This window comes from Notechis scutatus, chromosome Z (assembly GCF_049901735.1).
Source record: "Notechis scutatus isolate UNSWTSFEM ecotype Mainland chromosome Z, rNotScu1.2, whole genome shotgun sequence".
Lineage (NCBI taxonomy): Eukaryota > Metazoa > Chordata > Lepidosauria > Squamata > Elapidae > Notechis > Notechis scutatus.
The window spans coordinates 120,282,860-120,307,818 of NC_142025.1; the positions used below are offsets into that span (position 1 = coordinate 120,282,860).

General features: G+C 49.4%; 1 protein-coding gene across 1 annotated transcript in view; it reads left to right on the forward strand.

Moving 5' to 3' along the window:
- Positions 1 to 23,030, forward strand: part of ZBTB4 (zinc finger and BTB domain containing 4) — a 29,768-nt gene extending 6,738 nt beyond the window's left edge. Inside the window, 6 exon segments of the mRNA XM_087946567.1 lie at positions 16,681 to 17,513; positions 17,515 to 19,049; positions 19,052 to 19,621; positions 19,624 to 19,971; positions 19,974 to 20,299; positions 20,302 to 23,030. Coding sequence (XP_087802693.1) covers positions 16,681 to 17,513; positions 17,515 to 19,049; positions 19,052 to 19,621; positions 19,624 to 19,971; positions 19,974 to 20,299; positions 20,302 to 20,418 — 3,729 coding nt within the window. The 3' untranslated portion in view covers positions 20,419 to 23,030.
- The last annotated feature ends 1,929 nt before the right edge of the window (positions 23,031 to 24,959 follow it).

Here is a 24,959-nt window from a genome sequence, read left to right on the forward strand (position 1 = left end):
CGAACCGTCATAAATACAAGTCGGTTGTCGAGAAGTCTGAATGTTGATCTGGTGACTACGTGGTCGTAAGTGTGAAAAACGGAGTCGTAAATCACTTTTCCCCCCAGTCCCGTTGTAACTTCGAACCGGTCGCTGGATGAACAGAAGAAGCCGCCCGTAATACACACCTGGAATCCGGCGTCCAGTTTTGGTCCCCACGTTTAGAGGAAAGTTGCTGAGACTTTGGGGAAAGGGCAGAGGCGAGCAACTAGGGCGATTCAAGGCCTGGAGAGTAAAACCCACGAAGAACAACGGTTGCAGGATTTGGGTTGGGCCAGTCTGGAGGAAAGGAGGACTTGGGGGCATGACAGCCTCTTCCAGTATTTGGGGCTGCCCCAAAGAAGAGGTGGGGGCACCTATCCTCCGAAGCCCCTGAATGAAGGACAAGAAGCAACGGTGGAAACCCACCAAGGAGAGAAGCAACCTGGAATTAAAGGAGAAACTTCCTAAGAGGGAGGACAACTAACCAGGGAACCGCTTGCCACCAGAAATTGTGGGTGCTCCAACATTGGAGGTTTTAAAAGAAGGAACTGGGCAGTCATTTGTCTGGAATGGCTCAGGGTCTCCTGCTTGAGCAGGGGCTGGACTAGACGACCTCTAAGGTCCCTTTCCAGCTCTATTCGATCAACTGATTTGTCAGTAGGCCTGTTGGGTTTTCCCTGGAGAATTTCCACCTGGGCTTTTTCCAGGTTGCTCTGCAGCCTCTCCCTCCTGCCTTCGGGGGTGGGGGTGGGGAGGATTGTGTGTGTGTGCGTGCGTGTGTGTTTTTCCCTTTCCTGCCAATTCAGCCCGGCCTCTTAGAAGAAGAGAGGCTTAGGGAAGGAAAGGTCATCGCGATGGAAAGCTTCCCAGCTGCGCAGCCGGCCATGAGATCTTCCTTCCTTCCTTTGGCCGCTCGGACGTTTTTCTCTGACCTTGGAGATCCACGGGAGGCGGTGCAAACGAAATCCAATTTATTTATTATTATTATTATTATTATTTTTGCAAACCAACTAACTCTCCCTCTCCCTTAGGAACCGAAAAATTAACACTGGCTGAAAATAACAATCCTCGAATTACAACTGTTCCGTCGAGCGACCGTTCAAAACTCCCAACCAGGGGTAGGGGGGGGAAGGACTTTAAGACCATTTTCTTTTCACATTTAAAACCGTGGCAGCCACACACACACACACACACACACACACACACACACCAACGGCCACGTCCTCAAAATTCAGACACGGCCATGGATTTGTATGTATAGAAGGTACCTTAGAGGTCATCCAATCCAACCCCCCCCTGCTCAGGCAGGAGACCCTGTTCCATTTGAGATAAATATGTAAATATAATCAGAATAGAGTCGGAAAGAACCTTGGAGGTCATCTAGTCCAACCCCACTGCACGGGCGGGAGACCCTTAACGACCACTGCAATGTTTCCGTCACCCCCTTTGGCGACGTTCGGATGAGCAAACCCAACCTTGGGTGGGCTGGATCCACCGAATAACCTTGGGATTTGCAACCTCCGACTCAATTCGCTTAACGGCGGGTTCGAGGAAGGTCATAAGACGGGGCGAACGTTTACTTCCACGTTCTCTCCCAAGCGGCGGAAACGGCCGTCCGGTGGAGGATTACGCGTATCCAAACTGTTTTGAGAGGCTGGGGGTTGCAAGGGGGCGGGGTTTCCAGCAGCCCCTGAACGAGCAGGAAAGGTCAACCAGGAACAGGTTTAATTTCAGGAACAGTTAACAGAGCATCAAGAGTTGGAAAAGGACCTTGTAAGTCATCTAGTCCAACCCCAGGATGCCTGTCTGTTCCTTTCGACGCCAGGAATACCCCAGGCAAGTTGTGGCTTATTGGCTTATTTCCATTTATTCTCTCCCCACCCACCCCCCTTGGCAACCACTTGAATGGGGAGGGGTCCAGGCCCTTGGTTTTTCTCTCAGCCCAGGAATGCAGGGCGACAGGTCCTATTTGCTGCAGAAGCGCAGGAGGAGGAGGAGGGATGCGTTATGTAACACACACACACGCACATACACAAAGGCACGTTGTTGTGGTTGGCTTCAGAGCAAAGGTTTGCATCCTCCAAAATGGTTTGGTTTGGCTTCCCCGAGGGAGGGTGTGGCAGGCACAGTCGACTTCCTGTTTGGCACTGGCTCTGTGTCTCTGTCTGTCTGTGTGTGTTTTGGAGGAGAAGGTGTGTATTGTTGCATGTTTAATCGGGGTGGGACTTCAACTCCCAGAATTCCTCGGCCGATGGTGTGGAATTCTGGGAGTTGAAGTCCCACCCAGCTTTAAAAAGTTTTTCCAACTTGGAGAAGAAGAAAAAAAAGCCACTCTTAAATGTAGATTAATTCCTCGATCGAACGACTGTTTGTTTAGTGACTTTGTTTGCAACCTCACTGGGAAAAGGGTCTTAGGTCCATTGTTCACACTTAACGACTGTTGGGGCATTTCCCCACGTCAAAATTTGGACGCTCAGCCACTGACTGGTGTTTACGATGGCGGCGTCATCCCTTGGGGTTCTGTGACCCCCTTTGGCGACCTTCTGCAGAGTCAAGGGGGGGGAGGAAGCCGGATTTGCTTAACCACCACGTTACCAACTTAAACAACTGCAGTGATTTATTTAATGACCATGGGAAGAAAGGTCGTAAAATGGGACAAAACTCATTTGACAAACAACAGAAATTAGGGGCTCCTCAATGGACTATCCGTGGAGTGTGGCATAGGATAGGGTAGAAATCTTTCTTCCTTTTCTTTATATACATATATATCTATAAAAGCGAAAGGCCCCTCACACATCATCACAAAATCTCCAGAACCGTAAAGCCGACAAACTTGAAATTTGGCACATTATGTTCCTCTTGGCTTCTAGGGGCTCCCTAAGAAAGGATTTTTCCAAATGACCCTCAGAGCATTTATAGAGTATTTCCTCTACTATTATTATTATTATTATTATTATTATTATTATTATTATTATTATTATTATTATTATTATTATTATTATTATTATTATTAGTATTATTAGTATTAGTATTATTAGTATTATTATTATTATTATTATTATTATTATTATTATTATTATTATTATTATTATTATCTGATGCTAAGGAGTTCTGCTCCCCCTCCCCACCTGAAAAGAAATCTCTTCCAAAGGCAAAGCATAAGCAGAGGAGAGGAGAGGCGTTTTCGTTTCCGTTTCACAGCACCAAGCAGCTTTAGTATAGAACAGTTGAGCTAAGCCATGCCCAGGCTCCTTGCTGTCTCCTTGCTCACACAGCAAATACTCTTTCAGTTTCCAAACAGCCCTCAACTCTCTCAGATGCTGACAGGATTCTAGCCAGATGAATACCGATGGATGCTGGGAGACAGAGGCAGAATTTCTCCCCCCCTCTTATTTTCCTCCCCAAAAACGAAGCCCCACCACATAGTTTCGTAGCGAAGCACGGGGATCGAGCTAGTAAGAATAGAAAATAGAACAGAACACAATTTAGAATAGAATAGAATAAAAATATAGAATTAGAATAGAATAAAAAATATAGAATTAGAATAGAATAGAATAGAATAGGAGTTGGAAGGGACCTTGGAGGTCTTCTAGTCCAACCCCTGCTTAGGCAGGAAACCCTATACCATTTTCAGACAAACGGTTCTCCAATCTCTTCTTAAAAACCTCCAATCCCTTCTTTAAAAAAAAAAAAATGCTTCTTTATTCCCCCCCCCGCCCCCACAGCTAGTTTCTGAAAAACCAAGGAACGATACCATGATAACCGATTTAGCCAGTAACGTGTTTTGCTTTGAAGGCCAGAAACACGTACGTACAAAAAAGATGCAAACATACACACCAACTAGGGTTTGGGTTTTTGAGTGGTGACACCTAGTATTTTTTGGTTAATGATTTGCCAGGGTTTGGCTAATCCTTATCCCTGCCCGACTGGCTACTTTGGGGCTGCTCATTCACCTTCTCTTGGTCCTGCTGATGTTGGGAGCGGCGTCCAGAACAAGCCAGGATAGCCGTTCACACCGACACACTACACCCACCCACACAGTCATCTGGGGTATTTGCCGCCTTTGCTCGCTTGCAAAACCAGGTGCCCGGGCCTTAGGTGGGTTTGCAGAATGAATCCGATATTTATAGCACGCTTCCTCATTCTGATGTCACAACCGCACCAGGCTGGGTCCAAGATCGCCCTAAACCCTGAATGTTGGCTAGTCTCCGATCCAGCTGCTGGCCTCGATTGCGTGCAAGGTTTTCGACAGGAGTTGCGTTTGGAGGTGCTTCAAAAGGCACAAAAGCTTATTTTCTCTCATGCATCCCTAGGCCTGCGCCTGTTTTTTTTTAAAGAGAATTGACAGTTGGAAGGGACCTTAGAGGTCTTCTAGTCCCACCCCCTGCTTAATCAGGAAACCTTATACAGGTAGTTCTTGACTTACAGCCATAATGGAGCCCAAAATTTTGGTTGTTCAGGGAGACGTTTGTTCAGTGAGTTTGCCCTATTTTATGCCCTTCCGTGCCAGAGTTGTTAAGTGAATCAGTGCAGTTCTTAAATTAGTAACCCGGTTGTTAAGTGAATCTGGCTTCCCCATTGACTTTGCTTGTCAGGAGATTACATGACTCCAGGACACTGCAACGGTCCTAATTATGAGTCAGTTGCCAAGAATGTTGATCCCATGACCACAGGGGTGCTACGAAGGTCGTAACTGTGAAACACAGTCATACGTCGCTTTCCTTTCGGCGCCGTTGCAACTTTGGGTGGTCACTGAGTGAACTGTTAAGGATGACCTGCAAATGGTTCAGACAAATGGTGGTCCAATCTCTTCTTAAAAACTTCCAGTTCTGGTGGCAAGTCGTTCCACTGGTGAATTCTTCTCACTGTTAGGAAAAATTCCTCCTTCGTTCTAGGCTGTTTCCCTCCTTGGTAGAAGTAGAAGTAGAACTAGAAATAATAGAAATAGAAATAATAGAAATAGAACAACAGAGCTGGAAGGGACCTTGGAGGTCTTCTAGTCCACCCCCCTGCCCAGGCAGGAAACCCTATACCATTCTAGACAAATGGCTTGGTTGCTCTTCTCTGCACTCTTTCCAGAGTCTTTTTTTCATCGTGTCTTGTTCTTCTTCTTTTTTTTCCCCTGGCGTTTCGTCAACGTTCATTTGCGCCGAATGCTGTTAAGGGTGGCACGGAGAGCCGCCCAACGGAGCAAGGCCCACATTTTCCGAGCCCCCAAATTTCATCTCGCTAACTTGACAAGACGGTTCTTCTGTGAGTTTTGCTTCAGTTGCGCACCCTTTCTCCCCCACGGTCATTAAGTGAAGCACGTTGCTCGGTCGTTAACCGAATCGGGCTTCCCCATTGGCTTGGCTTGTGGGAAGGGGAAGGGACTCTGCCACTGTCATAAATGACAGGTGACACCTGAAGGTTACAGTAAAGAAAAAAACATACTTAATCATACATGTCTTAACAGCAGCTAGAATTGTATTTGCTCAGAATTGGAAAAGTGACAAGATACCGACAGAGGGGAAAATAATGGAAAAAAAATATTTGAACGTGCAGAAATGAATAGATTAACATTAGAAGTTAAAGGAGAATCTGAATATTACATGGAATGGGCCTTGTTTATCAATGGCTAGAAAATAAAACAAAATTAAAGTGGACTAGATGTAATTATAAAGCATTAAGAGAAGCTTTTGAAATAGATGTATTGGATATTACTTATATGGGAATGTGCTGTTGTTATATTGATGAGTATTATTATTAATTGTAAGCACGTGAAATATGTACCTAATCGACTTGATTGAAATGGAATGGATTTATTATATGTAAAAAAAATTTTTTTTTAAAGTAAATAAATTACAGGTAACAACAGTTCACTTAGTGGCCATTCGAAGGCCCTGAAAAAAGTGTCCGTTTATGACTGTTTTTTCACATTTAACGACATGATCAAAAATCAGATGATTAGCAACTGACTCCTCTATGACAGTCACAGCATCCCGCAGGGGCAGTCATGTGATCCCCTTTTGTGACCCAAGTCGATGGGGATTAAGCCAGATTCACTTAACGACTGACTGTGTTATTAATGTAGCAATGGCAGAGATTCACTTAACAGCTGTGGCAAGAAAGGTCGTAAAGTTAACCAATGTTTCACTTAGCGATGGAGATTTGGGGTTCAATTCTTAGCCGTAAGTCGAGGGCTACGTGTTATAGGGTCTCCTCTTTGAGCGGGGGGGTTGAACTAGATGACCTCTGAGGTCCCTTTCTTGTTGTTCCATTATTCTGAACACCGATAGGACGGTGGAAAAATCGTGTACAGAATCCGCCATTTGGGGTTGAAGAACATTTTCAAATTCTGTTTTTCTGGGGTTCCTAACAGCGTGAAAGCTTTTGGGTGTAGACTGGATATAAAAGAAAGAAATCCTAATATTATTTTTAGTGCTGGCACTGTTGACGTTTTACAGCTTCCATGCTTTTGAATCCAGCGGCATTCCTCGTTAATGTTTCGGGAAAGAAAGGAGGTTTTTTTAAAAAAATAAGAATCTTTTTCTATTTTTAAGCGATGCTCCATTACATATTTTAATAAAGAATTCCTCCACCGTGGCAACTTGGGATGATGAGGGGTGGACTTCAACTCCCAGAAATCCCCAGCCAGCTTAGCTTTAATTTAGCTGGCTGGCTGGCTGGGGGGAATTCTGGGAGTTGAAGTTCATCCCTCCTCCAAAAAGATTGAGGAAAAACTGCTTTAACCTTTTTTTTTTTTTTTTAAGTGAGAATTTTTAAAAACTTTTATCTTGGGTCTCCGAGTCACAAAATAATCCGGCTGTGTGCAAATATTATTATTATTATTATTTTCTTTTTTCTTTTTCCAAATTACACATCTCTGTTTACATTGTTAACAGTATTATGTCACAGATATTACATATACTTACATTTATTTCTATACATTAATCCTTATTCCTATGTTCTATCCCTTATACCATTTATCCCATACCACATAGTATTCTGATTCCTCCTTGCCTTTTAGTTCTGTTGTAAGTTTGTCTATCTTGGCACATTCTAATATTTTTTTTGTATTAACATCTCTTCGGACGGTATGTTTTCTAATTTCCAACTCTGCGGGAAAACTACCCTTGCTGCTGTTACTATATGCAATATGATGTGTTGGATTTGTTTGCTAAATTTCCCTTTAATTATTCCCATTAGGAATAATTCAGGTTGAAGTTCTATCTGTTATCTCCTGTAGCCATCTTTGTATCTTTGCCCAATGTTTTCTGGCTTTGGGGCATTGCCACCACATATGAAAGAACGTTCCATCTTTCTGCTTGCATTTCCGGATCCTGATGTCCTATTTGGGTACATTTTTGGCAATCTCGCTGGCGCTAAATGCCAATGATAGAACATTTTATACTGGTTCTCTTTATAAGCTGTTGTAATTTTGGGTCCATAATATTTTTCTCAATCATCTAGTTCTATACTACGACCTATATTCTTTGCCGAGGATATGTTATGTTGTTATTATTATTTTTCTAAACGACAACTTTTAATCACCGTGGCTCTTTGTTGCTTTTAAACCCCGGGGAAAACCCTGCTTGCAATTCTCCCTCTCCCCCCAAAAAACAGGGTGCATAAAGCTTGCAGGAATTGGCAAAACTCCCCAAAAATCTATCAATGCTGTTTTTCCAAACATCCAACAGAGCTTTCCAAGGTATTGCTAATGAGGAATATAATTTTAATCGAAGGCCTTCCTGGAGGTTTGACATTTCCCATGCTTTTTTTTCACATCTGCTTTTTAAAAACTCGTATATTCTCAGCTGTAGCATCTCTTAAGATTATTTCTGGAGCTTGGGCCTGCCTCTGGCCAAAGATTTAAGCATGAACACCATGCTTGGCATGCAAATAGTCCTCATGACGGACCCGAATCTCTCTAGGTGGCACCCCAGATCTCCCCCTGCCCACACCCCAGATACACTCCTGATTTCGCACCCCAACCCCGACTTAGGCGGGAAACTCTGGCTGTTTTGGCTCTTTTTTGACTCCGAACTTGTCGTTGCTCTCTGATCGGGGCATGAAGCTTTTGCAAAAAGCAAAACAAGTCAAGCCAGAGATAGTTTTGCAAAAAAAATATATATATATTCCAAGCTAGCCAGCGAGCTGCTGGGCTCTGGACAAAATGCAGATTATTTTGTTATTCAAACAGTCCGAAGGGAGGCGGGGCTCAGAACTGCAGACGGTTTGAATTTGGAGTAATGGGGTGCCTCTTTTGTCTGTCTGTCTGTCTATATCCATCTATCTGTCTCTGCCTGCCTATCTGTCTAGGTATCTATTATCTCTGTTTACCATCTATTACCTACTGTATGGATCTATCTATTTGTCAATCTGTATTTATTATCTCTCCATCTATTATCTGTCTGTCTCTGTCAGTCTATTTCTCCATCATTTATATGTTATCTGTCTGTCTGTCTCTTTCTCTCTCTGTTTATCATCTATGATCTATGTCTGTATCTATCATTTATCATAACTATCACATCTATTTGTCTTTCTGTCTATCTATCATCATCTCTATGTATCATCTCTATCTTTATATCTATTATTTATCTCTCCATCATCTATTTGTCTGTCTGTCTGTCTGTCTGTCTATCTATCTATCTATCTATCTATCTATCTATCTATCTATCTATCTATCTGTGTCTGTCTATTTATCATCTATATCTATCTACCTTTTATCTATCTGTCTATCTATCTATCTATCTATCTATCTATCTATCTATCTATCTATCTATCTATCGTCTACCTCTTTATCTCTCTCTGTCTCTCTCCGTCTCTGCCTATTATCTATCCATCTCTTTCTTTCTAGCTATTTTTCTATCTCTCTCTTTGTGTGTGTTTGTGTGTGTGTTGTCGTCTCACTGTCTCTTAGATTTATTCGCCGCCCTCCTGTGATTCCGGGCGGTTTACAATAAAACAATATTTTCTTTTCTTCTGCAGAGGGTCCAGCCCAGCCCCATTGGGAGAAAGCAGCATGGCGAGAAGCGGGTGCCAGGATGCCCTCTAGGTCTGGCCAGCTTGTCTAGGTAAAGGGCAACGTCATTCAGTGGGTCACTTTTTGGGGGGTCCTCCAGGCAAGGGGCTCTGCCATGTCCCAGATTCCCCCCCACTCCTGGTCCTCCAGGCAGGAGTCCCAGATCTACGTCTTGCCAGGGCATCCCTTTGGCAAGGTCTGGTCTAGCCCACGCTGTCTCTATGGAAATGGCGGGTTTTTCTGTGGCGATCTCCATAGTAACCAGGGCTTGTATCTAGGCCAAGCGCCGCTCTTTCTCCACGGCAACAGTGCCAGGATACAGGCCAAGACCCCAAATTGAGGCCACGATAGCCAATGTCTGCTTGGAGGGGGGGGGGAGAGCTCAATTATGGGGCATCTCTTCCTCTTGACACCCCCCGCCCCCTTTTTTTAGCTTCCACCATCGTTTGCCAGATTTGTCAGCTTTCCACTTTTGGGAAAAACAAGAACTTTTCCCACTTGAGACTGTCAAGAAGAGACTGGACTGCCATTTGTCAGGAATGGTGTGGGGTCTCCTGTTTGGGCGGGGGAGGGGGTTGGACTAGATGACCTGCAAGGTCCCTTCCAACTCTGATGTTAAATCTGTTAAAAGGAGCTTCACCTTGCACCGGTTTAGGCCAGCTTGCAAATGATGGTAGGCCTGCATCCCGTTACCGTGGCAACATCAAAAGGCAGCCAGGCCTTGGGCCTCTCTTCCTGCTGGGTGTGTGTGTGTGTGTGTGTGTGTGTGTGTGTGTACGTACTACAACTCCCAGCATTCCCAGCCAGGCCGGGCGAGAGCCTTAACCCAGGTATTTGAAGAACCCACATTGGGATCCAGCAAGGCTGATGATGGCTTGCGAAGTTTGCATATCTCGGTCAAACGCTGGCGTTTCGAACTGAGTTTCCTCCACCGTGGATGGGGATTGGACCGAGATGGCCCAACATATTCTCTGCTCGGCTTCGAATGGGTTTGCATAACGGGGACTTCAGCTTCCAGAAACCCCCAGCAGGCAAGGCAAATTTCCCAGAATTCAGCACAGATAGGACAAGAATATAACTGTAGTTGGACTGCCTTTATTGCACTTTTTGAAAACATTTAATAGATGGTGGGAATGCAGTAGACGTAATATATCTTGAAGTTAAGGAAGTGTGGGGAAAAAAAAAAGAACTGGCTGGGGAATTCTGGGACTTGAAGTCCACAGGTCTTAAAGCAATCGAGTTTGGAGACACCCTCCTCCCCGATATATAGAATCTTTTAATGCCACTGAGATGTCCATGGGGTGAAACATTGGACGCAACCAGCATTGGACCTAGGTTGGCTTTGGATGTTGGCTTAGGATCCTACAGGCAATATTTTACGGGGGGGGGGGCGGCGGTGTGTGTCTTCAAACATGTGACTTTGAAGGCTTGCGGGATTTCAACTCCCAGAATTCCCCAGCAGGCAAAAGGTTTCCCAGAATTCAGCATGGGTAGGACAAGAATAAAGGTGGCTAGACTATCTTTCATTGCATTTTTTTTTGAAAACATTTAATAGACGGTGGGAATGCAGTAGACATAATATATCTTGTAAGTCAGGGAAGTGGGGGAGGGGGAAAGGAATGGGCTGGGGAATTCTGGGAATTGAAGTCCACGGGTCTTAAAGCAATCAAGTTTGGAGACCCCTGATGTATAGAATCTAATGGATCACTTGGGAATTGGCATCCTTTGGCACTGTTTTTTCCTAGATGGTTTTCATTCACTTTATAGCAGGGTCTCCAACCTTGGCCACTTTGAAGACTTCAACTCCCAGAATTCCCCAGCAGGCAAAAGGTTTCCCAGAATTCAGCATGGATAGAGGACAAGAACAAGTGTGATTTAGACTACCTTTATCGCAATTTTGGATAATTTTCTTAATAGAGGGTGGGTATGCAATAAACATAATATATCTTGATAAATAAAATAAAAAGAGCCTGTTGGGGAATTCTGAGAGTTTGAAGTCCACAAGTCTTAAAGCTGCCATGTTTGAGACCCTTGGTCTAAAAGACAGGAGAATTATGGAAATTAGGCCTAATATAGGTAATCCTCGAATTACAACCCTTCATTTAGTGACAAAAAGTGACTTACAGCCAGTCCTCGCACTTACAACTATTACAATCAGAATTTGGGTTATTGGCAACCAGAATGTATTTACGGCATTTGCACAATCCGGGGTGACATGAGGGAGCCAGATTTGCTTAATGCCCACACGGTTCACTTAACTTCAGGGATTTGCTTAGCAACCGTGCCCAAAAAACGGTCATAAAATCAGGTGCAATTCATTGACCAACAAGCCTTGATTTAGCCATGTAAGTTGTGGTCCAAATTTTGGTCGTAAGTCGAGGACTATCTCTACAGTAGTCCTTGACTTCCAACAGTTTGTTTAGTGACCATTTGAAGTTACAGCGGCACTGGGAAAAAGTGACTTAGGACCGTTTTTCACACTTAACGACAGTCACTGCATCCTCGTGGTCCCGTGCTCCAAATTCAGACCCTTGGGCAACTGACTCCTATTTATGACGGTGGCATTGGGATCCCCTTTTGTGACCTTTTGACCCCCACAAAATCAAGGGAGAAGCCCAATTCACTTAACGACTTTGTGATTAACTTAGCAACGGCTGTGATTCACTTAACGATGGTGGCAGGAAAGGCTATGAAATGGAGCAAAACTCACTCGTCTCTCCCACCAACAGACATTTCAGATTCTATTACGGTCTTAAGTCAAGGACTACCTATATACAATCAGGGTCCTGTAGGTGGGGACCGTCTTAGGGGCTTCCTCCCCCCCCCCTTTTTCAAACCCTTGTCGGCCCAAAGCTTTTTTGCAAAGCTTTTTTGCTTCTCTCTCTGTCGGGTTGTTGGGCCCATTTTTCAGATGAGGAAAACCGAGGCAGGACACAAGAAGCTTCATTCGAAGGGCTCAGTTCTCCCTCGCTGGCTCATCTCCGTCGCCCCCAACCAGCTGGATGCCAAGCCAATTCTCCTAATTGGATTTTTTTCTCTCTCTCTCTTTCCCCTCAGCGCAGGATTGAAACCTTTATTTATCTTTTCCTCCGTGTTTACTTGGAGCAAGGTAAATGGAATTTTCAACCCAGGGAGGCCGGTTGTGGCCAACCAAGGTTGAAATCAACAGACAAAGGGGGCTGAGAGGAGATGCCATTTCGGGTGCCTGAGGCAGCCGAGGAGAGCAGATTTTTAAAAGGGTGGGAATTACCTGGCCGCCTCCTCTTTAAGCATCTGCACGGTGTTTATTTGACTTGAGTTTTATTTTTTTATTTATCAAAGCTGCACCCGGCCCATCTCGCCAAAGACAATTGTGCATTGCGATATTGCTGTGTCTGCTGCCTGCACGTTTCCCACCAGGCTAAGCAAAGCAACAGCCCCTCCAAATTAGGGAGTGGGGGGGGAATATCATATTTTTTTTATTTTGAGAGGTCCAAATTCAGATTTCCATCTTTTGAACTCTTTGTCTTTCTCTCTCTCTCTCTCTCTCTCTCTCTCCTCTCTCTTTCTCTTTGTCTGTCTTTCTCTCTTTTCTCTCTCCCTCTTTTTCTTTTCTCTCTCTCCCCCTTTCTTTTCCTCTCTTTCTCTTATTTATTTATTGAATTTATATTGCCACCTATTCGCCCATGGTGACTCTCTCTCTCTCTCTCTCCCCCTTTCTATTCCTATCTCTACCTCCCTCTCTCTTTCTCTCTGTCTCTTTTTCCTCTCTGTCTCTTTCGCTCCCTATCTTTCTCTTCCTTCCTCTGTCTCTCTCACTCTCACTCTCATTTTCTCTTTTCCCCTCTCTCTTTCTCTCTCCTCTTTTTCTCTCTGTCTCTTCTTTCCTTCCTTTCTCTCCCTCCCTCTCTTTCTCTCTCTCTGCCTTTCTCTTTTTCTCTCTCTCTCTCTTTCTCTCCCTCTCTTTTTCTTCCTTCCTTTCTTTCTCTCTCACTCATTTTCTCTTTTCCTCTCTCCCTTTCTCTCTTGTCTGTTCCTCTTTTTCTCTCTTCTCCTCCCCCCCCCGCCTCCCTGCACTTAGCACTGTCCTGCTTCTGGCTTTGCGATTCGTTTTCCATGTTGCTGCAACAATCCTCTGCTATTCCTCCCCCCATCTCTCCCCCCCACCAGCCCTGTTGCCTCTCCCCATCCAATCTGCTGACATCAGCCTCTGTGACTCACAAGCAATCCAGCCCTATAAAAAAATCTGCTCTGCTTCTCTCCTTCTTCTTCTTCTTCTTCTTCTTCTTCTTCTTCTTCTTCTTCTTCTTCTTCTTCTTCTTCTTCTTCTTCTTCCCTCCTCCTCCTCCTCCTCCTCCTCCTCCTCCTCCTCCTCCTCCTCCTCCTCCTCCTCCTCCTCCTCCTCCTCCTCCTCCTCCTCCTCTTCTTCTTCTTCTTCTTCTTCTTCTTCTTCTTCTTTTTTTTTTTGCTCTTTTTCCCTCCTCTGCCACGGTTCCTCCTTCTCATCCAGGGTTGGATATGTTTGCAAATGCGGTGTGCGTGTGTGAAGTAAGCAAAAAAAAAAAAGTGACTCTTCCAGATACGCACCAGGGGTCCCTGGTGTTCTCTGAGCTGGGTGGTTTTCTGGCAGACGTTTCACAACCCAACTAGGCAAGGTCATCAGTATTTGACTAGGTAGTGAACTCGTGCACTGATGATATTACTGGTTTGGTAATGAAACAAAGAAAGCAAACCAACTCAGAGAATCCAAGAACCCCACGTTTTCCTCTTCTTCTTCCTCCTCTTCTTCTTCCTCCTCCTCCTCTTCCTCTTTTTCTTCCTCCTCCTCTTCCTCCTACTTGCAAACCCCACTTCCTTCTCACACTGATGATATTACCTAGTTGGGTAGTAAAACGTCTGCCAGAAAACAGCCAAGCTCAGAGAGCACCCAAGATTCTACCTTCTTCTTTCTCCTCCTCTTCCTCCTCCCATGCAACCCCCCCTCCCTTCTAGCACTGACGACGTTCCCTAGTTGGGTCATGAAACGTCTGCCAGAAAAACCACCCAGCTCATGTCGACCCCGAGCTATAAATATTCTCCTTTATTGGTAGTACCTGGAGCATTTTAGGAAAACCGGCAAACTTTCTTTTTTGGGGGGGCTTGAATCTCCAAGGTTGTCTGACATTCTAGGAGAAGCCTCATTGTTGGTAGCCAAGACAATGAAGGAATCTCTTTTTTTCCGGACACACAAACACGTTTTAGGGAAAAAGAAAAAAAGAAAAGGAAGGAAGGAAGCTTTGGTTGAAGCTTTTGAAGCTCGATTCGCTCCTTGGTGTGTTTGCAGGTGTCCTTCCCCTTGACTTTAGAGCAGGGGGTCCCCAAACTTGGCAACTTTAAGACTTGTGGACTTCAACTCCCAGAATTCCTCAGCCAGCATAGCTAGGAATTCTGGGAGTTGAAGTCCACAAGTCTTAAAGTTGCCAAGTTTGGAGATCTCTGCGATAGAGCTTCGCGCTGGGGGAAACAAGTCCAATGGTTGAACAATTTACGTGTGTGTGTGTTTGTGCAACAGGACTACATTTCCCAGGAACCACCGCACGATGCCCAGGGGCAAAGGGGGTGTTGGGAGATTTTCGTTCCATCTTCTTTACCCACTGATACAATATTTACGGAGGGCAAAATCCTACTTGCCTGGAGAGCAAAGTGCCCCTACATCTCCATAGATCCATTGTTGACAGTCTGAAAAAGATCAGCGGGGCCTCTGACCTACAAGGACAAGGACGCCATGCCCAGATTTGTGTGTGTGTGTGTGTGTGTGTGTGTGTGTGTGTCTTGCTTTCACCACCCTACTGGCAAGCACCAATCTTCGCCATCGAACCTACCGGCCCTGGAGGGCGGGGGGAAGAGTCTTTATGTTCTCTGGTGGTCCCACATCTGCCGCCTTGCCTGTCCTCCACGACAACATCCAGTTTGACTGCAGCATCCCCCCACCCTCCTCAAATCTCTGTTCCCTACCCCACGGCAGCCTCCCTTCCCCCCTTCCCCCCGCCTCTCCTTCTCTGCTCCATCCCGGCCTGTTTCCATAGAAACCCCCTTTCCGTTTGGATACTCCCATCACTGCCAGGAAAGGGACACTGAGCGTGTGTGTGTGTGTGTGTGTGTGTGTGTGTGTGTGTGTGTGTGAGAGAGAGAGAGAGAGAGAGAGAGAGAGAGAGAGAGAGATCCACTGACGAGGGGGAGGACGGGGGGGAGAAAATGCAGCTCTTGGAATGATTGACACCGGATGGTACACCTCACCCTCTGTCTTCGTTCACACGGGCGTGTGCATATCTGTGCGTGCACCGCTGACTTTCCCAGCGCGTGCAAAATAGGCTGGCTTTTGTAATACCCCCCACACACACACACCCCGGGCCAGGGAAGAAAGCAAGAATCAGGGGAAAAAGTGGGGTATACCACCATGTTGGGGGACACGGCTTGGGTGGACCAAAAACGGTCAGCGGCTACCTCTGGCGCGAGAGCAGCCAGCCCAGGGCTGCGTTTCAGGACTGAGTCAAAATCGGACTGGACTTTGCTTTTTTTTCAGCTCAGCTGGCATTGGACGTGGCATCCTCCGGCCATCTTAAGGCTGCCAGGAAGGGAATTCCGTGTGCAAAATGGCTCAAAGGGGGAGGGAAAAGCAAGAACGGAGCAGCCAAATGGCATCCACCTCACGAAGGAACAAGAGTTTCTCAAGCGTGCCGTGCCCCGTGGCTGGCCAGGCTTGGAAAAACAGCAGGGCCTGTGTCTCGCCAACGGACTTGCCAAAGTTGGCAACTTCCTGTCGCTTCCTTCTGCCGGTTCCAGGAAATGCCATCTCAAGAGCTGCTTCACCCTCCTTCCCGAAAACGGTGCCCCGGCAACCTCAAGTTTGATGTTTCAGCCCTCCCTCCTCTGGGGAAACTTCTCTCGGCCCGCAACCCAAACCATTGAGATGTGGCTTGGCATTCGACGCAACTTTTTGTGTCTCTCCAGGGGGAATGAATTTGCACTGGGGGCCTGTCTTCACTTGGGTGGGTGGGTGAGGGGGGGAGACTAGATAGAGTGGCGTTTTCCCACCTTGGTAACTTTAAAATGGGTGGGCTGGACTTCAGCTCCCAGAATTCCCCCAGCCCTCCCTCCAATCAGTTTTCCATTTAATTGCCACACCGTTTAGTCCAAGGGGGGGGCGTGGTCTCTAACCTTGGCAACTTAAAAGCCTGGAGGACTTAAGATTCCCAGAATTCCCCATTCAACCATACCTCTTGTTTTTTCTCCTCCTCCCTAGAGATTGCGGAGGAAGGAATGACAAGAGAGTAAGCAAAGCAGAGAGTTGAAGTCTAGCGAAGCTGGCTGGGGAATTCTGGGAGTTGGAGTCCTCCGGGCTTAAAAGTTGCCAAGGTTGGAGACCCCTGGCCTGTAGTCCACATTTAACTGGTTTATTAATTCAGCTTGTTGAGCATTATTTTTTTCCCCCTTGACCAAAATCAAGATATATTACATCTACCGCATTCCCACCATCTGTTTAATTCTCTTCCCGATTTGAGGGGGAATTCTGAGAGTGGGTCCTTAAAGCGGTTGAGATTAAGAAAGGCTGTGATAAGAGACCAGTGAACTCCAAAATCCAGTCTTCCCAGTGTTTCCTGATGTCACCACATCGTTGTCTCTCCTTTTCGCCATAGGTCCGAGGCAGCACGATGGCTTCGGGGGTGGAGCTCACAGACAGCAGCCATTCTAGTTCCCTTCTGATCCAGCTGAACGAGCAGCGGCTACGCGGACAGTTCTGTGACATCACCATCATCGCCGAAGACACTAAGTTCAAGGCCCACAAAAACATCCTCGCGGCCTCCAGCCCCTACTTCAAGGAGGTCCTCTCCGAGGAATCGGCGTCTCGCCAGCCGCGCCAGATCCTGGAGCTTCCCGACATCCAGGCGAAAATCTTCTCGGACATCTTGAACTTCATTTATAACTCTCGGCTCTCGGTGCCCAGTCCGGCCATTGCCAAGGAGATTGGGGTGGTAGGCCGACGGTTGGGCATCTCCCGCTTGGAGAACCTGGATGATCCCCTGGCGGAGGTTAAGATGGACAGCCCCAGCATGGCCTCCCCTCGAGGGTGTGGCTCCCCCATTGACCTCACCTGCCCCTCCCGTTCTTCAGAACCCACTAGCCCTGTTTGCTTGCAGGATTTGACCAAAGTGTACAGCCCCAGGCAGGAGCCTCGCCCTGACTCTGAAACCGAAACGGCCAAGATCCTCTACAATCTGAGCTCCGTTACGGCCGTATCGCCGCCTACTGCCTCCGATCTGACCTTCGTGCTGAAGGAAAACATCGATTGGGACCACAACCTCTCCGGGACTCCTCCTGCAGCTTCTGTCAACCCAAGCGATGGGGTGCCAGCGTCCGCCTCTTCTTCCTCCCCCTCGTCCCCCTCCGGGGCTTCCTACCCAGCCAGCAGCACCTTCTGCTGCGGGAGCTGCAACCGGTCCTTTGCGACATCCTCAGCCCTCAGCCTCCACGCAGCTCCACCGGACGCGGCGTTCACTCTCCTGCCGCCACTGCGGCAAAAGTTTCATCCACATCAAGCGGCTGCAGACACACGAAGTCTTGTGCAAGGAGGGGGAGAAACCCAAAGAGGGGGACCCCACCAACAAGGCGCCCACCAGCCCAGAGTTACCTTCCAAGCCAACAGTAGCAGCGTCCTCTTCCAAAAAGGCGATGCTTTTCCGCCATCGGGGCCCGCCACGCGTGGATTATCTCTCCGACCAAGACCACTTCGTCAAAGTTGTAGACGGGCACATCATCTACTTCTGCACCGTCTGTGAGCGGTCCTACATGACCCTCTCCAGTCTCAAGCGTCACTCCAATGTCCATTCCTGGCGCCGGAAATACCCGTGCCGTTACTGCGACAAAGTGTTCGCCTTGGCCGAGTACCGCACCAAGCACGAAGTGTGGCACACCGGGGAACGTCGCTACCAGTGCATCTTCTGCTGGGAGACCTTTGTGACTTACTACAACCTGAAGACTCATCAGAAAGCCTTCCACGGGATCAATCCTGGCCTCATCTCCTCAGAGAAGACCCCTAACGGGGGTTACAAGCCTAAACTGAATGCGTTGAAACTCTACCGCCTGTTGCCCATGCGCTCCCAGAAGAGGCCGTATAAAACGTACAGCCAGGTGGTGGCATCCGAGGACCTTCTGCACCCAACGCGTGCCGTCCCCATGACCCTGGGGGAGAGTGGTCCCTTGGACGGAAACTTGGTCTCCTCCTTGAGCGCCAGTGACGTGGCTTCCGTCTTCCCCACCATGAATGCCTCTTTAGAATTGCCTGAGGCCGAATGCACCCACCAGCAGGAAACCACAAGCACCGAGGACACGTCCGTCTTTCCAACTCCCAGTGAGGAGGGCCAGCTGGACAAGCCGGCCCGGTCTTTGAGCACAGAGGCACCCACCGTCATCGCCTATGGGCACCCCACTTCTTCTGTGATCGTTCATAGCACCTCGGTGAAAGCCCAGGCTCCTTCCGTGATCACGTACAACAGCACATCATCCAGCGCTCTGTTGAATGCGGGGACTCCACCGTCGCTGTCCCAGTCGGAGTCCCCTTCTCCAGCTATAACCAAACCCATTAAGAAGCAGGTCCTGAGGGAATACATCCAGTCCCAGAAGATGGAGGAGCAGGCTTCGGAAGAGGACGGCAGTGAGCAGGGGTTCAAAGCGAGGGGACCGCGGAGTGGGCGCACCATGACTTACATGGCTAAACCGGCCTGTGTGGGAGCCACCTCCGAAAGCCGAGCAGCTCCACTCTGCCAGATCACAGTCCGCATCGGCGAGGAAGCCATCGTCAAGCGGCGGATCTCTGAAACCGACCTCATGCTCGACAAAAGCAGCCGGGTGGGAGGAAGGCGCCTGGATTTCAGCCATGATCTGAGCAGTGAGAAACCGCATCACTCCCTCCTGCCTCCGACGCTCCATGGCAAGCGGGCCGAGAGGGTGTTTGCGAACGAGAGCGGTGAGGAGGACAGCGACCGCGGAGACACAGAAGACCAACTCTGGCGCCCTACTACAGCTACAAACCCAAACGGAAGCCCGGCAGCAGCGGCAGCAGCAAAGCCCTGCCGAAGGTGAAGAAGTCGCGGTGGCGGCACAAGCTGCGTTCCCTGCACTGGATGAAGCGGTCAGAGGAAAGCAAGGAGGGAAGCCGAGCGGGACCCCACCGTCCGGGCTCTGCCGAGGTATCCGGGGGACAGGGCGCTGCCTCCGACCGGGATGAGATGGACCAGCCGATCAAAGTGGGGGGTGGGCGGGGCACTGAATGGAAGCACGAGTGTGGCATTTGCGGCAAACTCTTCTCGGCCCTCAAGAAACTGAAGAAGCACGAACGGGTCCACGCCCGCCTTGCCAAGGACAGCCAGGCCCTGGCGGTTTTGACAGCCACCCCTCACCGGGTGGGCCGCAAGCCTCTGGTGAAGTTTGCCTGTGCCCACTGCACAAAGGTCTGCAAGACCGCGGCGGCCCTGAGCCGCCACATGAAACGGCATGAAGGCCAAGAGGAGGTCCCCCTGCCGGTGCTTACCACGGTCATTGCTTACTCCAAGAAGCCCACCGAGGTGCCCATGCCCACCCCTCCCCGGTGGTCAAGGAAGAGACCACTCAGGAGATGCAGGTGTCGTCTTCCAGCGGGGAGGCGCCCGGAGGCCAGCCAGAGGTGCCCGAGGAGGGCTGTGCAGAAACAGTGCCGTACAGCGGGCACACCCCTCGGCCCGAAGATGAAAACCTGTCGCCGCCAGGGGCCGTCAAGTCCCCTTTTCACGAGGAGCCGCCCACCTGCTCGCCACTGCTACAGGCCACCACGACCACCACTAGCCTCGCCGACCTGCCGCCAGATCTGCCCCACTCTCTTCAAGACCCCATCATCTCTCACACTGGCCCGGTCCAGAAAGAGATCCTGGCATCCCAGGAGATGGAAGGCGACCGATACCGGTCCAGGAGTACCCCTTGCCCCTGCTGGTGCCCGGGAGTTGCCGGAGCAGAAAGGAGGTGGAAGACAAGGCCTCATTCCTGGCTTATCCCAGCGCCATTCAGTTCAACACCGTCAGCAAGGCCGGAAGCAGCAGCGGCGATGGCAAAGTCAGCTTCTACCCTGAGCCGTACCCGCTGATGTATGGGCACCAGCTGCTGGCTGCCTACCCCTACAATTTCACCCTGCCGGTGGCTTTGAACATGGTCATTCCGAACGACAGTGGGCAGCCCTTGCCCTTCCTGCCCAACGTCTTCAGCTATTCGATGAACCCTTGCCGGGCGTGGTGGGGCATGAGGGGCCGCCCGCCGCCCATGGGGGCCTGGGGATGGGCGGCTCGGCTCGCGAGAGCCGCGGAGAGCCAGCGGTGCCCGAGAGGCTGAAGAAAGGCGGGCTTCTTTGAGGGACAGGGCAGGCAAGGGGCACCCGGATTACGGGGCACGGAAGAAAGGCAAGGCGGAGGAGTGGCCGGCCTCCGCCCCTCTTCGGTTCTGAGAAGGTAGGGGGCATGCTTAGGAGGACCGTTGTGGGGGTGGGTGGGTGAGTGCGGAGGGGCCCCCCTAAACTGGGGGGGGACAGGTAGAAGAGAACCAGCCCCACAACCCCTTCCTATCAGGGGCATTTCGCATGGGACACGTTGTCGTAGAGAAGACTTCTTTAAAAAAAATAAAAATAGCAAAAATAGGTACAGGGTACCCTCTTCCCTCCCTCTTTCCTGCCCACCCACTCCCACCCACGCCCGGTTCCTAAACACCCCTATGAATGTTGTTTGTAGACACAAATAAGAGTGAATTTGCACAAGGAACCGCTCTTCACCCCTCTTGACTCAACGCCTCCCCAACCCCAGGGCGATTTCCAGCCTGTTTTCTTCCGGCTCCTGATCCCTTCTCGCCCCCCTCTGTACTTTTGCTGCTGGGGGTGGATGGGGAGAAGAGGGGTGGTGGTCTGACTCTTTAATGTAGCTCCTCCCCTCCCTGCGTCGGGGGTGTGCCTGCAGACCCCCTCCTCTTTCCTCCTCCTTCCCACAAACCGTCTGAGGGTCCCTTTCCTCCTCTTCTCCCCTCCTTTCCCCATCAGGCCTTGCTCCTTCCTCACCCCTCTGTTCTTGGGGTGTCTAAAGACTCTACCCCTGCTATCGGAATGTCCTTCCTCCGCAGACCCTCTTTTTCCTCTTCCCCCTTCCCACTTATTGGGGCGGCCTTCCTCTCCCTTCTCTTCCCTGATCTTCCTTCGGCCCAGCCCGTGTGTATGTGCGTGTGTGCGCCCTCGCTCTCCGTGCATAAGATTTGTTTTCCAACTGGCTGGATGTGATGAATCACATTTTCCTTTTTGGGCAGAGGAAGACAGCCATGGGATGTAGGGAGGAGTTGCGGGGTGCAAGCCAGCCAGAGAGGAACGGAATGGTGGAAGGACCAACCGAGTTGCGTCGCACCACAACGTCCCCCAGCCCAGCACCCTGTTGGGGGACCCCAGCGGAGGAGGGGGGGGGTATTCTTAAATTTGGGTGCCCAGCAGCAAAACCCCTTCCTCTCCTCCCATTCCCCAAACTCCTCCCTTCCCCCAACCCACCCACTCCCCAGTATAAACGACCAAGGATCAGCAATAGGTAATTTCAGCTATACATGTAACTAGTGTTCTCTCTCGTTTTTTCGTTTTCAAAAGTAGCGTTACGTTTTTTTGTTTTTGTTTTTTCAAAATGGGTGGCCTAGTTTCAAACAATAATAACTTTAACGGGGGGCGGATCTCCCCGAGGAAAAAGCCTGCAAAATGTGGTGTGTGGAGGGCAGGAGGCTGGAACGGTGGGTTCCAAGCAGAGAGGGACAGATTAAAGATGGTTTGTCGTGGACCAATGAAGTGCGCGCCGCGAAAAACTCTGCAGCGCAGACGCTCCCCCCCCGAGAGTTGAATCTCCCCCCCCCAAAATGAGCACCTCCCTCCTTTTCTTCCTTTGCTAGCTCTCCCCTCAAAAATATTTTTTTTGGGGGAAATGTATTGCATTCCAGGGAAAAGGGAAAAAAAAAATAAGAAGTAAAGGAACGCTGCACAATTTGGAGGAGGAAGGAAATAATTTTTTTTAACGGGCAAAATAAGCGGCGTTTTCCTGTTTGAAAGCCGAATGCTTAAGCCCGGTGAAATTTTTCCAACTCTTCCTTCCTTCCCGATTCCGAACATTAAAAAACGTGGACTGATTTTGATCGGGGAGGTTTTCCCCAAAAGGACCCCCCCAAAAAAAACAACCCATGGCACATTTTGATTTTGCGATTATTTATGGAAGGAAGAATCACACACACAGCGTTCTTAGATTCAACTCTCCCCGTTTGTTCTCCCTGTAAAATTCCTGCCCCCACCCCTTTTTTTTGTCTCTTTTAGGAAGATGGAGGAGGGGAATATCCAGAACGCTGCCAAAGGCCCTGCTGCCTGGTGAAGTATGGGAGTTCCCAATCCTGGCCTAAAAACATTGCAGCTCCTTTCGCGGCAGTTTAACCATCTTCCAAATTTAACTTTTTCGTGTGTTCCCTCCCCTTCCTGCCCCGCTGCAGGGAAGTGTCTGGATGACCTCCCCTCCTCCCATTTTTTTTCCTGGCTCTGCCGTTGCCGCCGCAGCATTTGCAGGCATCGCGATGATGTACCTTCCCATCGTTTGTGGAGTGGCAAGACCTGCGTGACCGTTCTTTCCAACCTTGTGAAAGTTTCCCCCCCCCCAAGCTAAGCCTGGGAGGGGGGCATTGCTACTCCTCTTTGGCGTAGTGGGGAAACCTTTCCAGGTAAACCAGGTTCCCTCCCCCCCCTCTGCACCTCTGGTTGTGATTCATAGGTCCGCCGCGAAGTTCCCTGGACAGTACACTGTGTAGAATTCCCAGTGTAGAATCAAGCAGGGGAGTTGAGGTTCAGGTACCTTTGAACCCTGTTCCACCTGCAGAATTGGGAGCCGAGGTGCTGGGGGCGGGGTCACACCTGCCCTCCCCCTCCCTTCTGCACAGGGACTGGCTCCAGGGACCTCGTAGACATGCCATGGGGAGGGGGGAAAAAACCCCTTTCCCACGTGAGAGATGATACTGGTTCCCCGACATTGCTTTGCGGCACTCTGGCACGGCAGAATTGGCGTGCACACGTAGAGGATGCATTGCAGCACACCGCACCGCGCACATTTCTGCCCACCCTTTCCTTCCCACCCCACCCCACAAACACAAAGGACCTGTGGCCCCCTCCTCTGTTTTTTTTTCTGCCGTGATGCGTCTTCTTCCCACCCTCCTCCTGTCCACCGCTCGCCTTGCCAGCCCTTCGTGACATCCGTTGAGGCGGGATTTTTCTCACGCACATTCATTTCCTGTCCGGCAGGCGCACAGCTCCTTCTGCACTCGGCCCCTTCCCCACCCACACCCCACCCCCCGCCTGCTACCCAGGGCTGAACATGTCAGTGTACTACTTGCCCTTCTCCAAACTTCTCCTGGGATTTATTTTTAAATTTTGGGGTTGCGGGAGTCTAGTCCGGGGCCTAATGCCGGCTTGCAGGCCTTGCGCGCAGAGGCCTCCCACCAGCTAGGTTACAGCACACACTGCTGTTCTTTGTGGGGGTGGGGGGAGAAGGGTCCTTTCCCTCTAACCCAGGGGTCTGCAACCCACAGGTCTGGAGCCACTGCTGCTGCTCTTCGTCCTCCTCCTCCTCCTCCTCTTCTTCTTCTTCTTCCTCTTCTTCTTCTTCTTCTTCTTCTTCTTCTTCTTCTTCTTCTTCTTCTTCTTCTTCCTCTTCTTCTCCTTTTTCCTCCTCCCCCTCCCCTTCTCCTTCTTCCTCTTCCTCCCTCTCCCGCTCCCTTCCTTCTTCCTCCTCCTCTCCCTCCTCCTCCTCCTCTTCTTCTTCTTCTTCTTCTTCCTCCTCCTCCTTCCTCTTCTTCTCCTTTTTCCTCCTTCTCCCCCTCCCCTTCTCCTTCTTCCTCCTCCTCCTTCTCTTCTTCTTCCTCCTCCCCCTCCTCCTCCTCCTCCTCCTCCTCCTCCTCCTCTTCTCCTCTTCTTCTTCTTCTTCTTCTTCTTCTTCTTCTTCTTCTTCTTCTTCTTCTTCTTCTTCCTCCTCTTCCTCTTCCTCTTCCTCTTCCTCTTCCTCCTCTTCTTCTCCTTTTTCCCCCTCCCCTTCTCCTTCTTCCTCTTCCTCCTCCTCTTCTTCCTCTTTCCTCCCTCTCCCTCTCCCTTCCTTCTTCCTCCTCCGCTCCCTCCTCCTCCTCTTCTTCTTCCTCCTCCTCCTCCTTCCTCTTCTTCTCCTTTTTCCTCCTCCTCCTCCCCTCCCCTTCTCCTTCTTCCTCCCCCTCCTCCTCCTTCTCTTATTCCTCCTCCTCCTCCTCCTCCTCCTCTTCTTCTTCTTCTTCTTCTTCTTCTTCTTCTTCTTCTTCTTCTTCTTCTTCTTCTTCTTCTTCTTCTTCTTCTTCTTTCTTCTTCTTCTTCTTCTTCTTCTTCTTCTTCTTCTTCTTCTTCTTCTTCTTCTTCTTCTTCTTCTTCTTCTTCCTCCTCCTCTTCTTCTTCCTCTTCTTCTCCTTTTTCCTCCTCCCCTCCCCTTCTCCTTCTTCCTCTTCCTCCTCTTCTTCCTCTTCCTCCCTCTCCCGCTCCCTTCCTTCTTCCTCCTCCTCTCCCTCCTCCTCCTCTCCCTCCTCCTCCTCCTCCTCAGCCTCTTGGTGGTGCAGTGGTTAGAATGCAGTATTCCAAGCTACTCCTACTGCAGTTTGGCAGATCGAATCCCACCAGGTTCCAGGTAGATTCAGCCTTCCATCCTGCGGGTAAAATTGGATCCAGATTATGGGGGGAAGAGGGCTGGCTCCGTAAACCGCTTAGAGAGGGCTGTAAAGCACTGTGAAACGGTATATAAGTCTAAGCGCTGTTGCTGTTCTTCCTCTTCTTCTTCTTCTTCTCCTTCTCCTTCTTCCGGGGCCTCTGTTGTGCCTCCCTGTCGGCGGATCC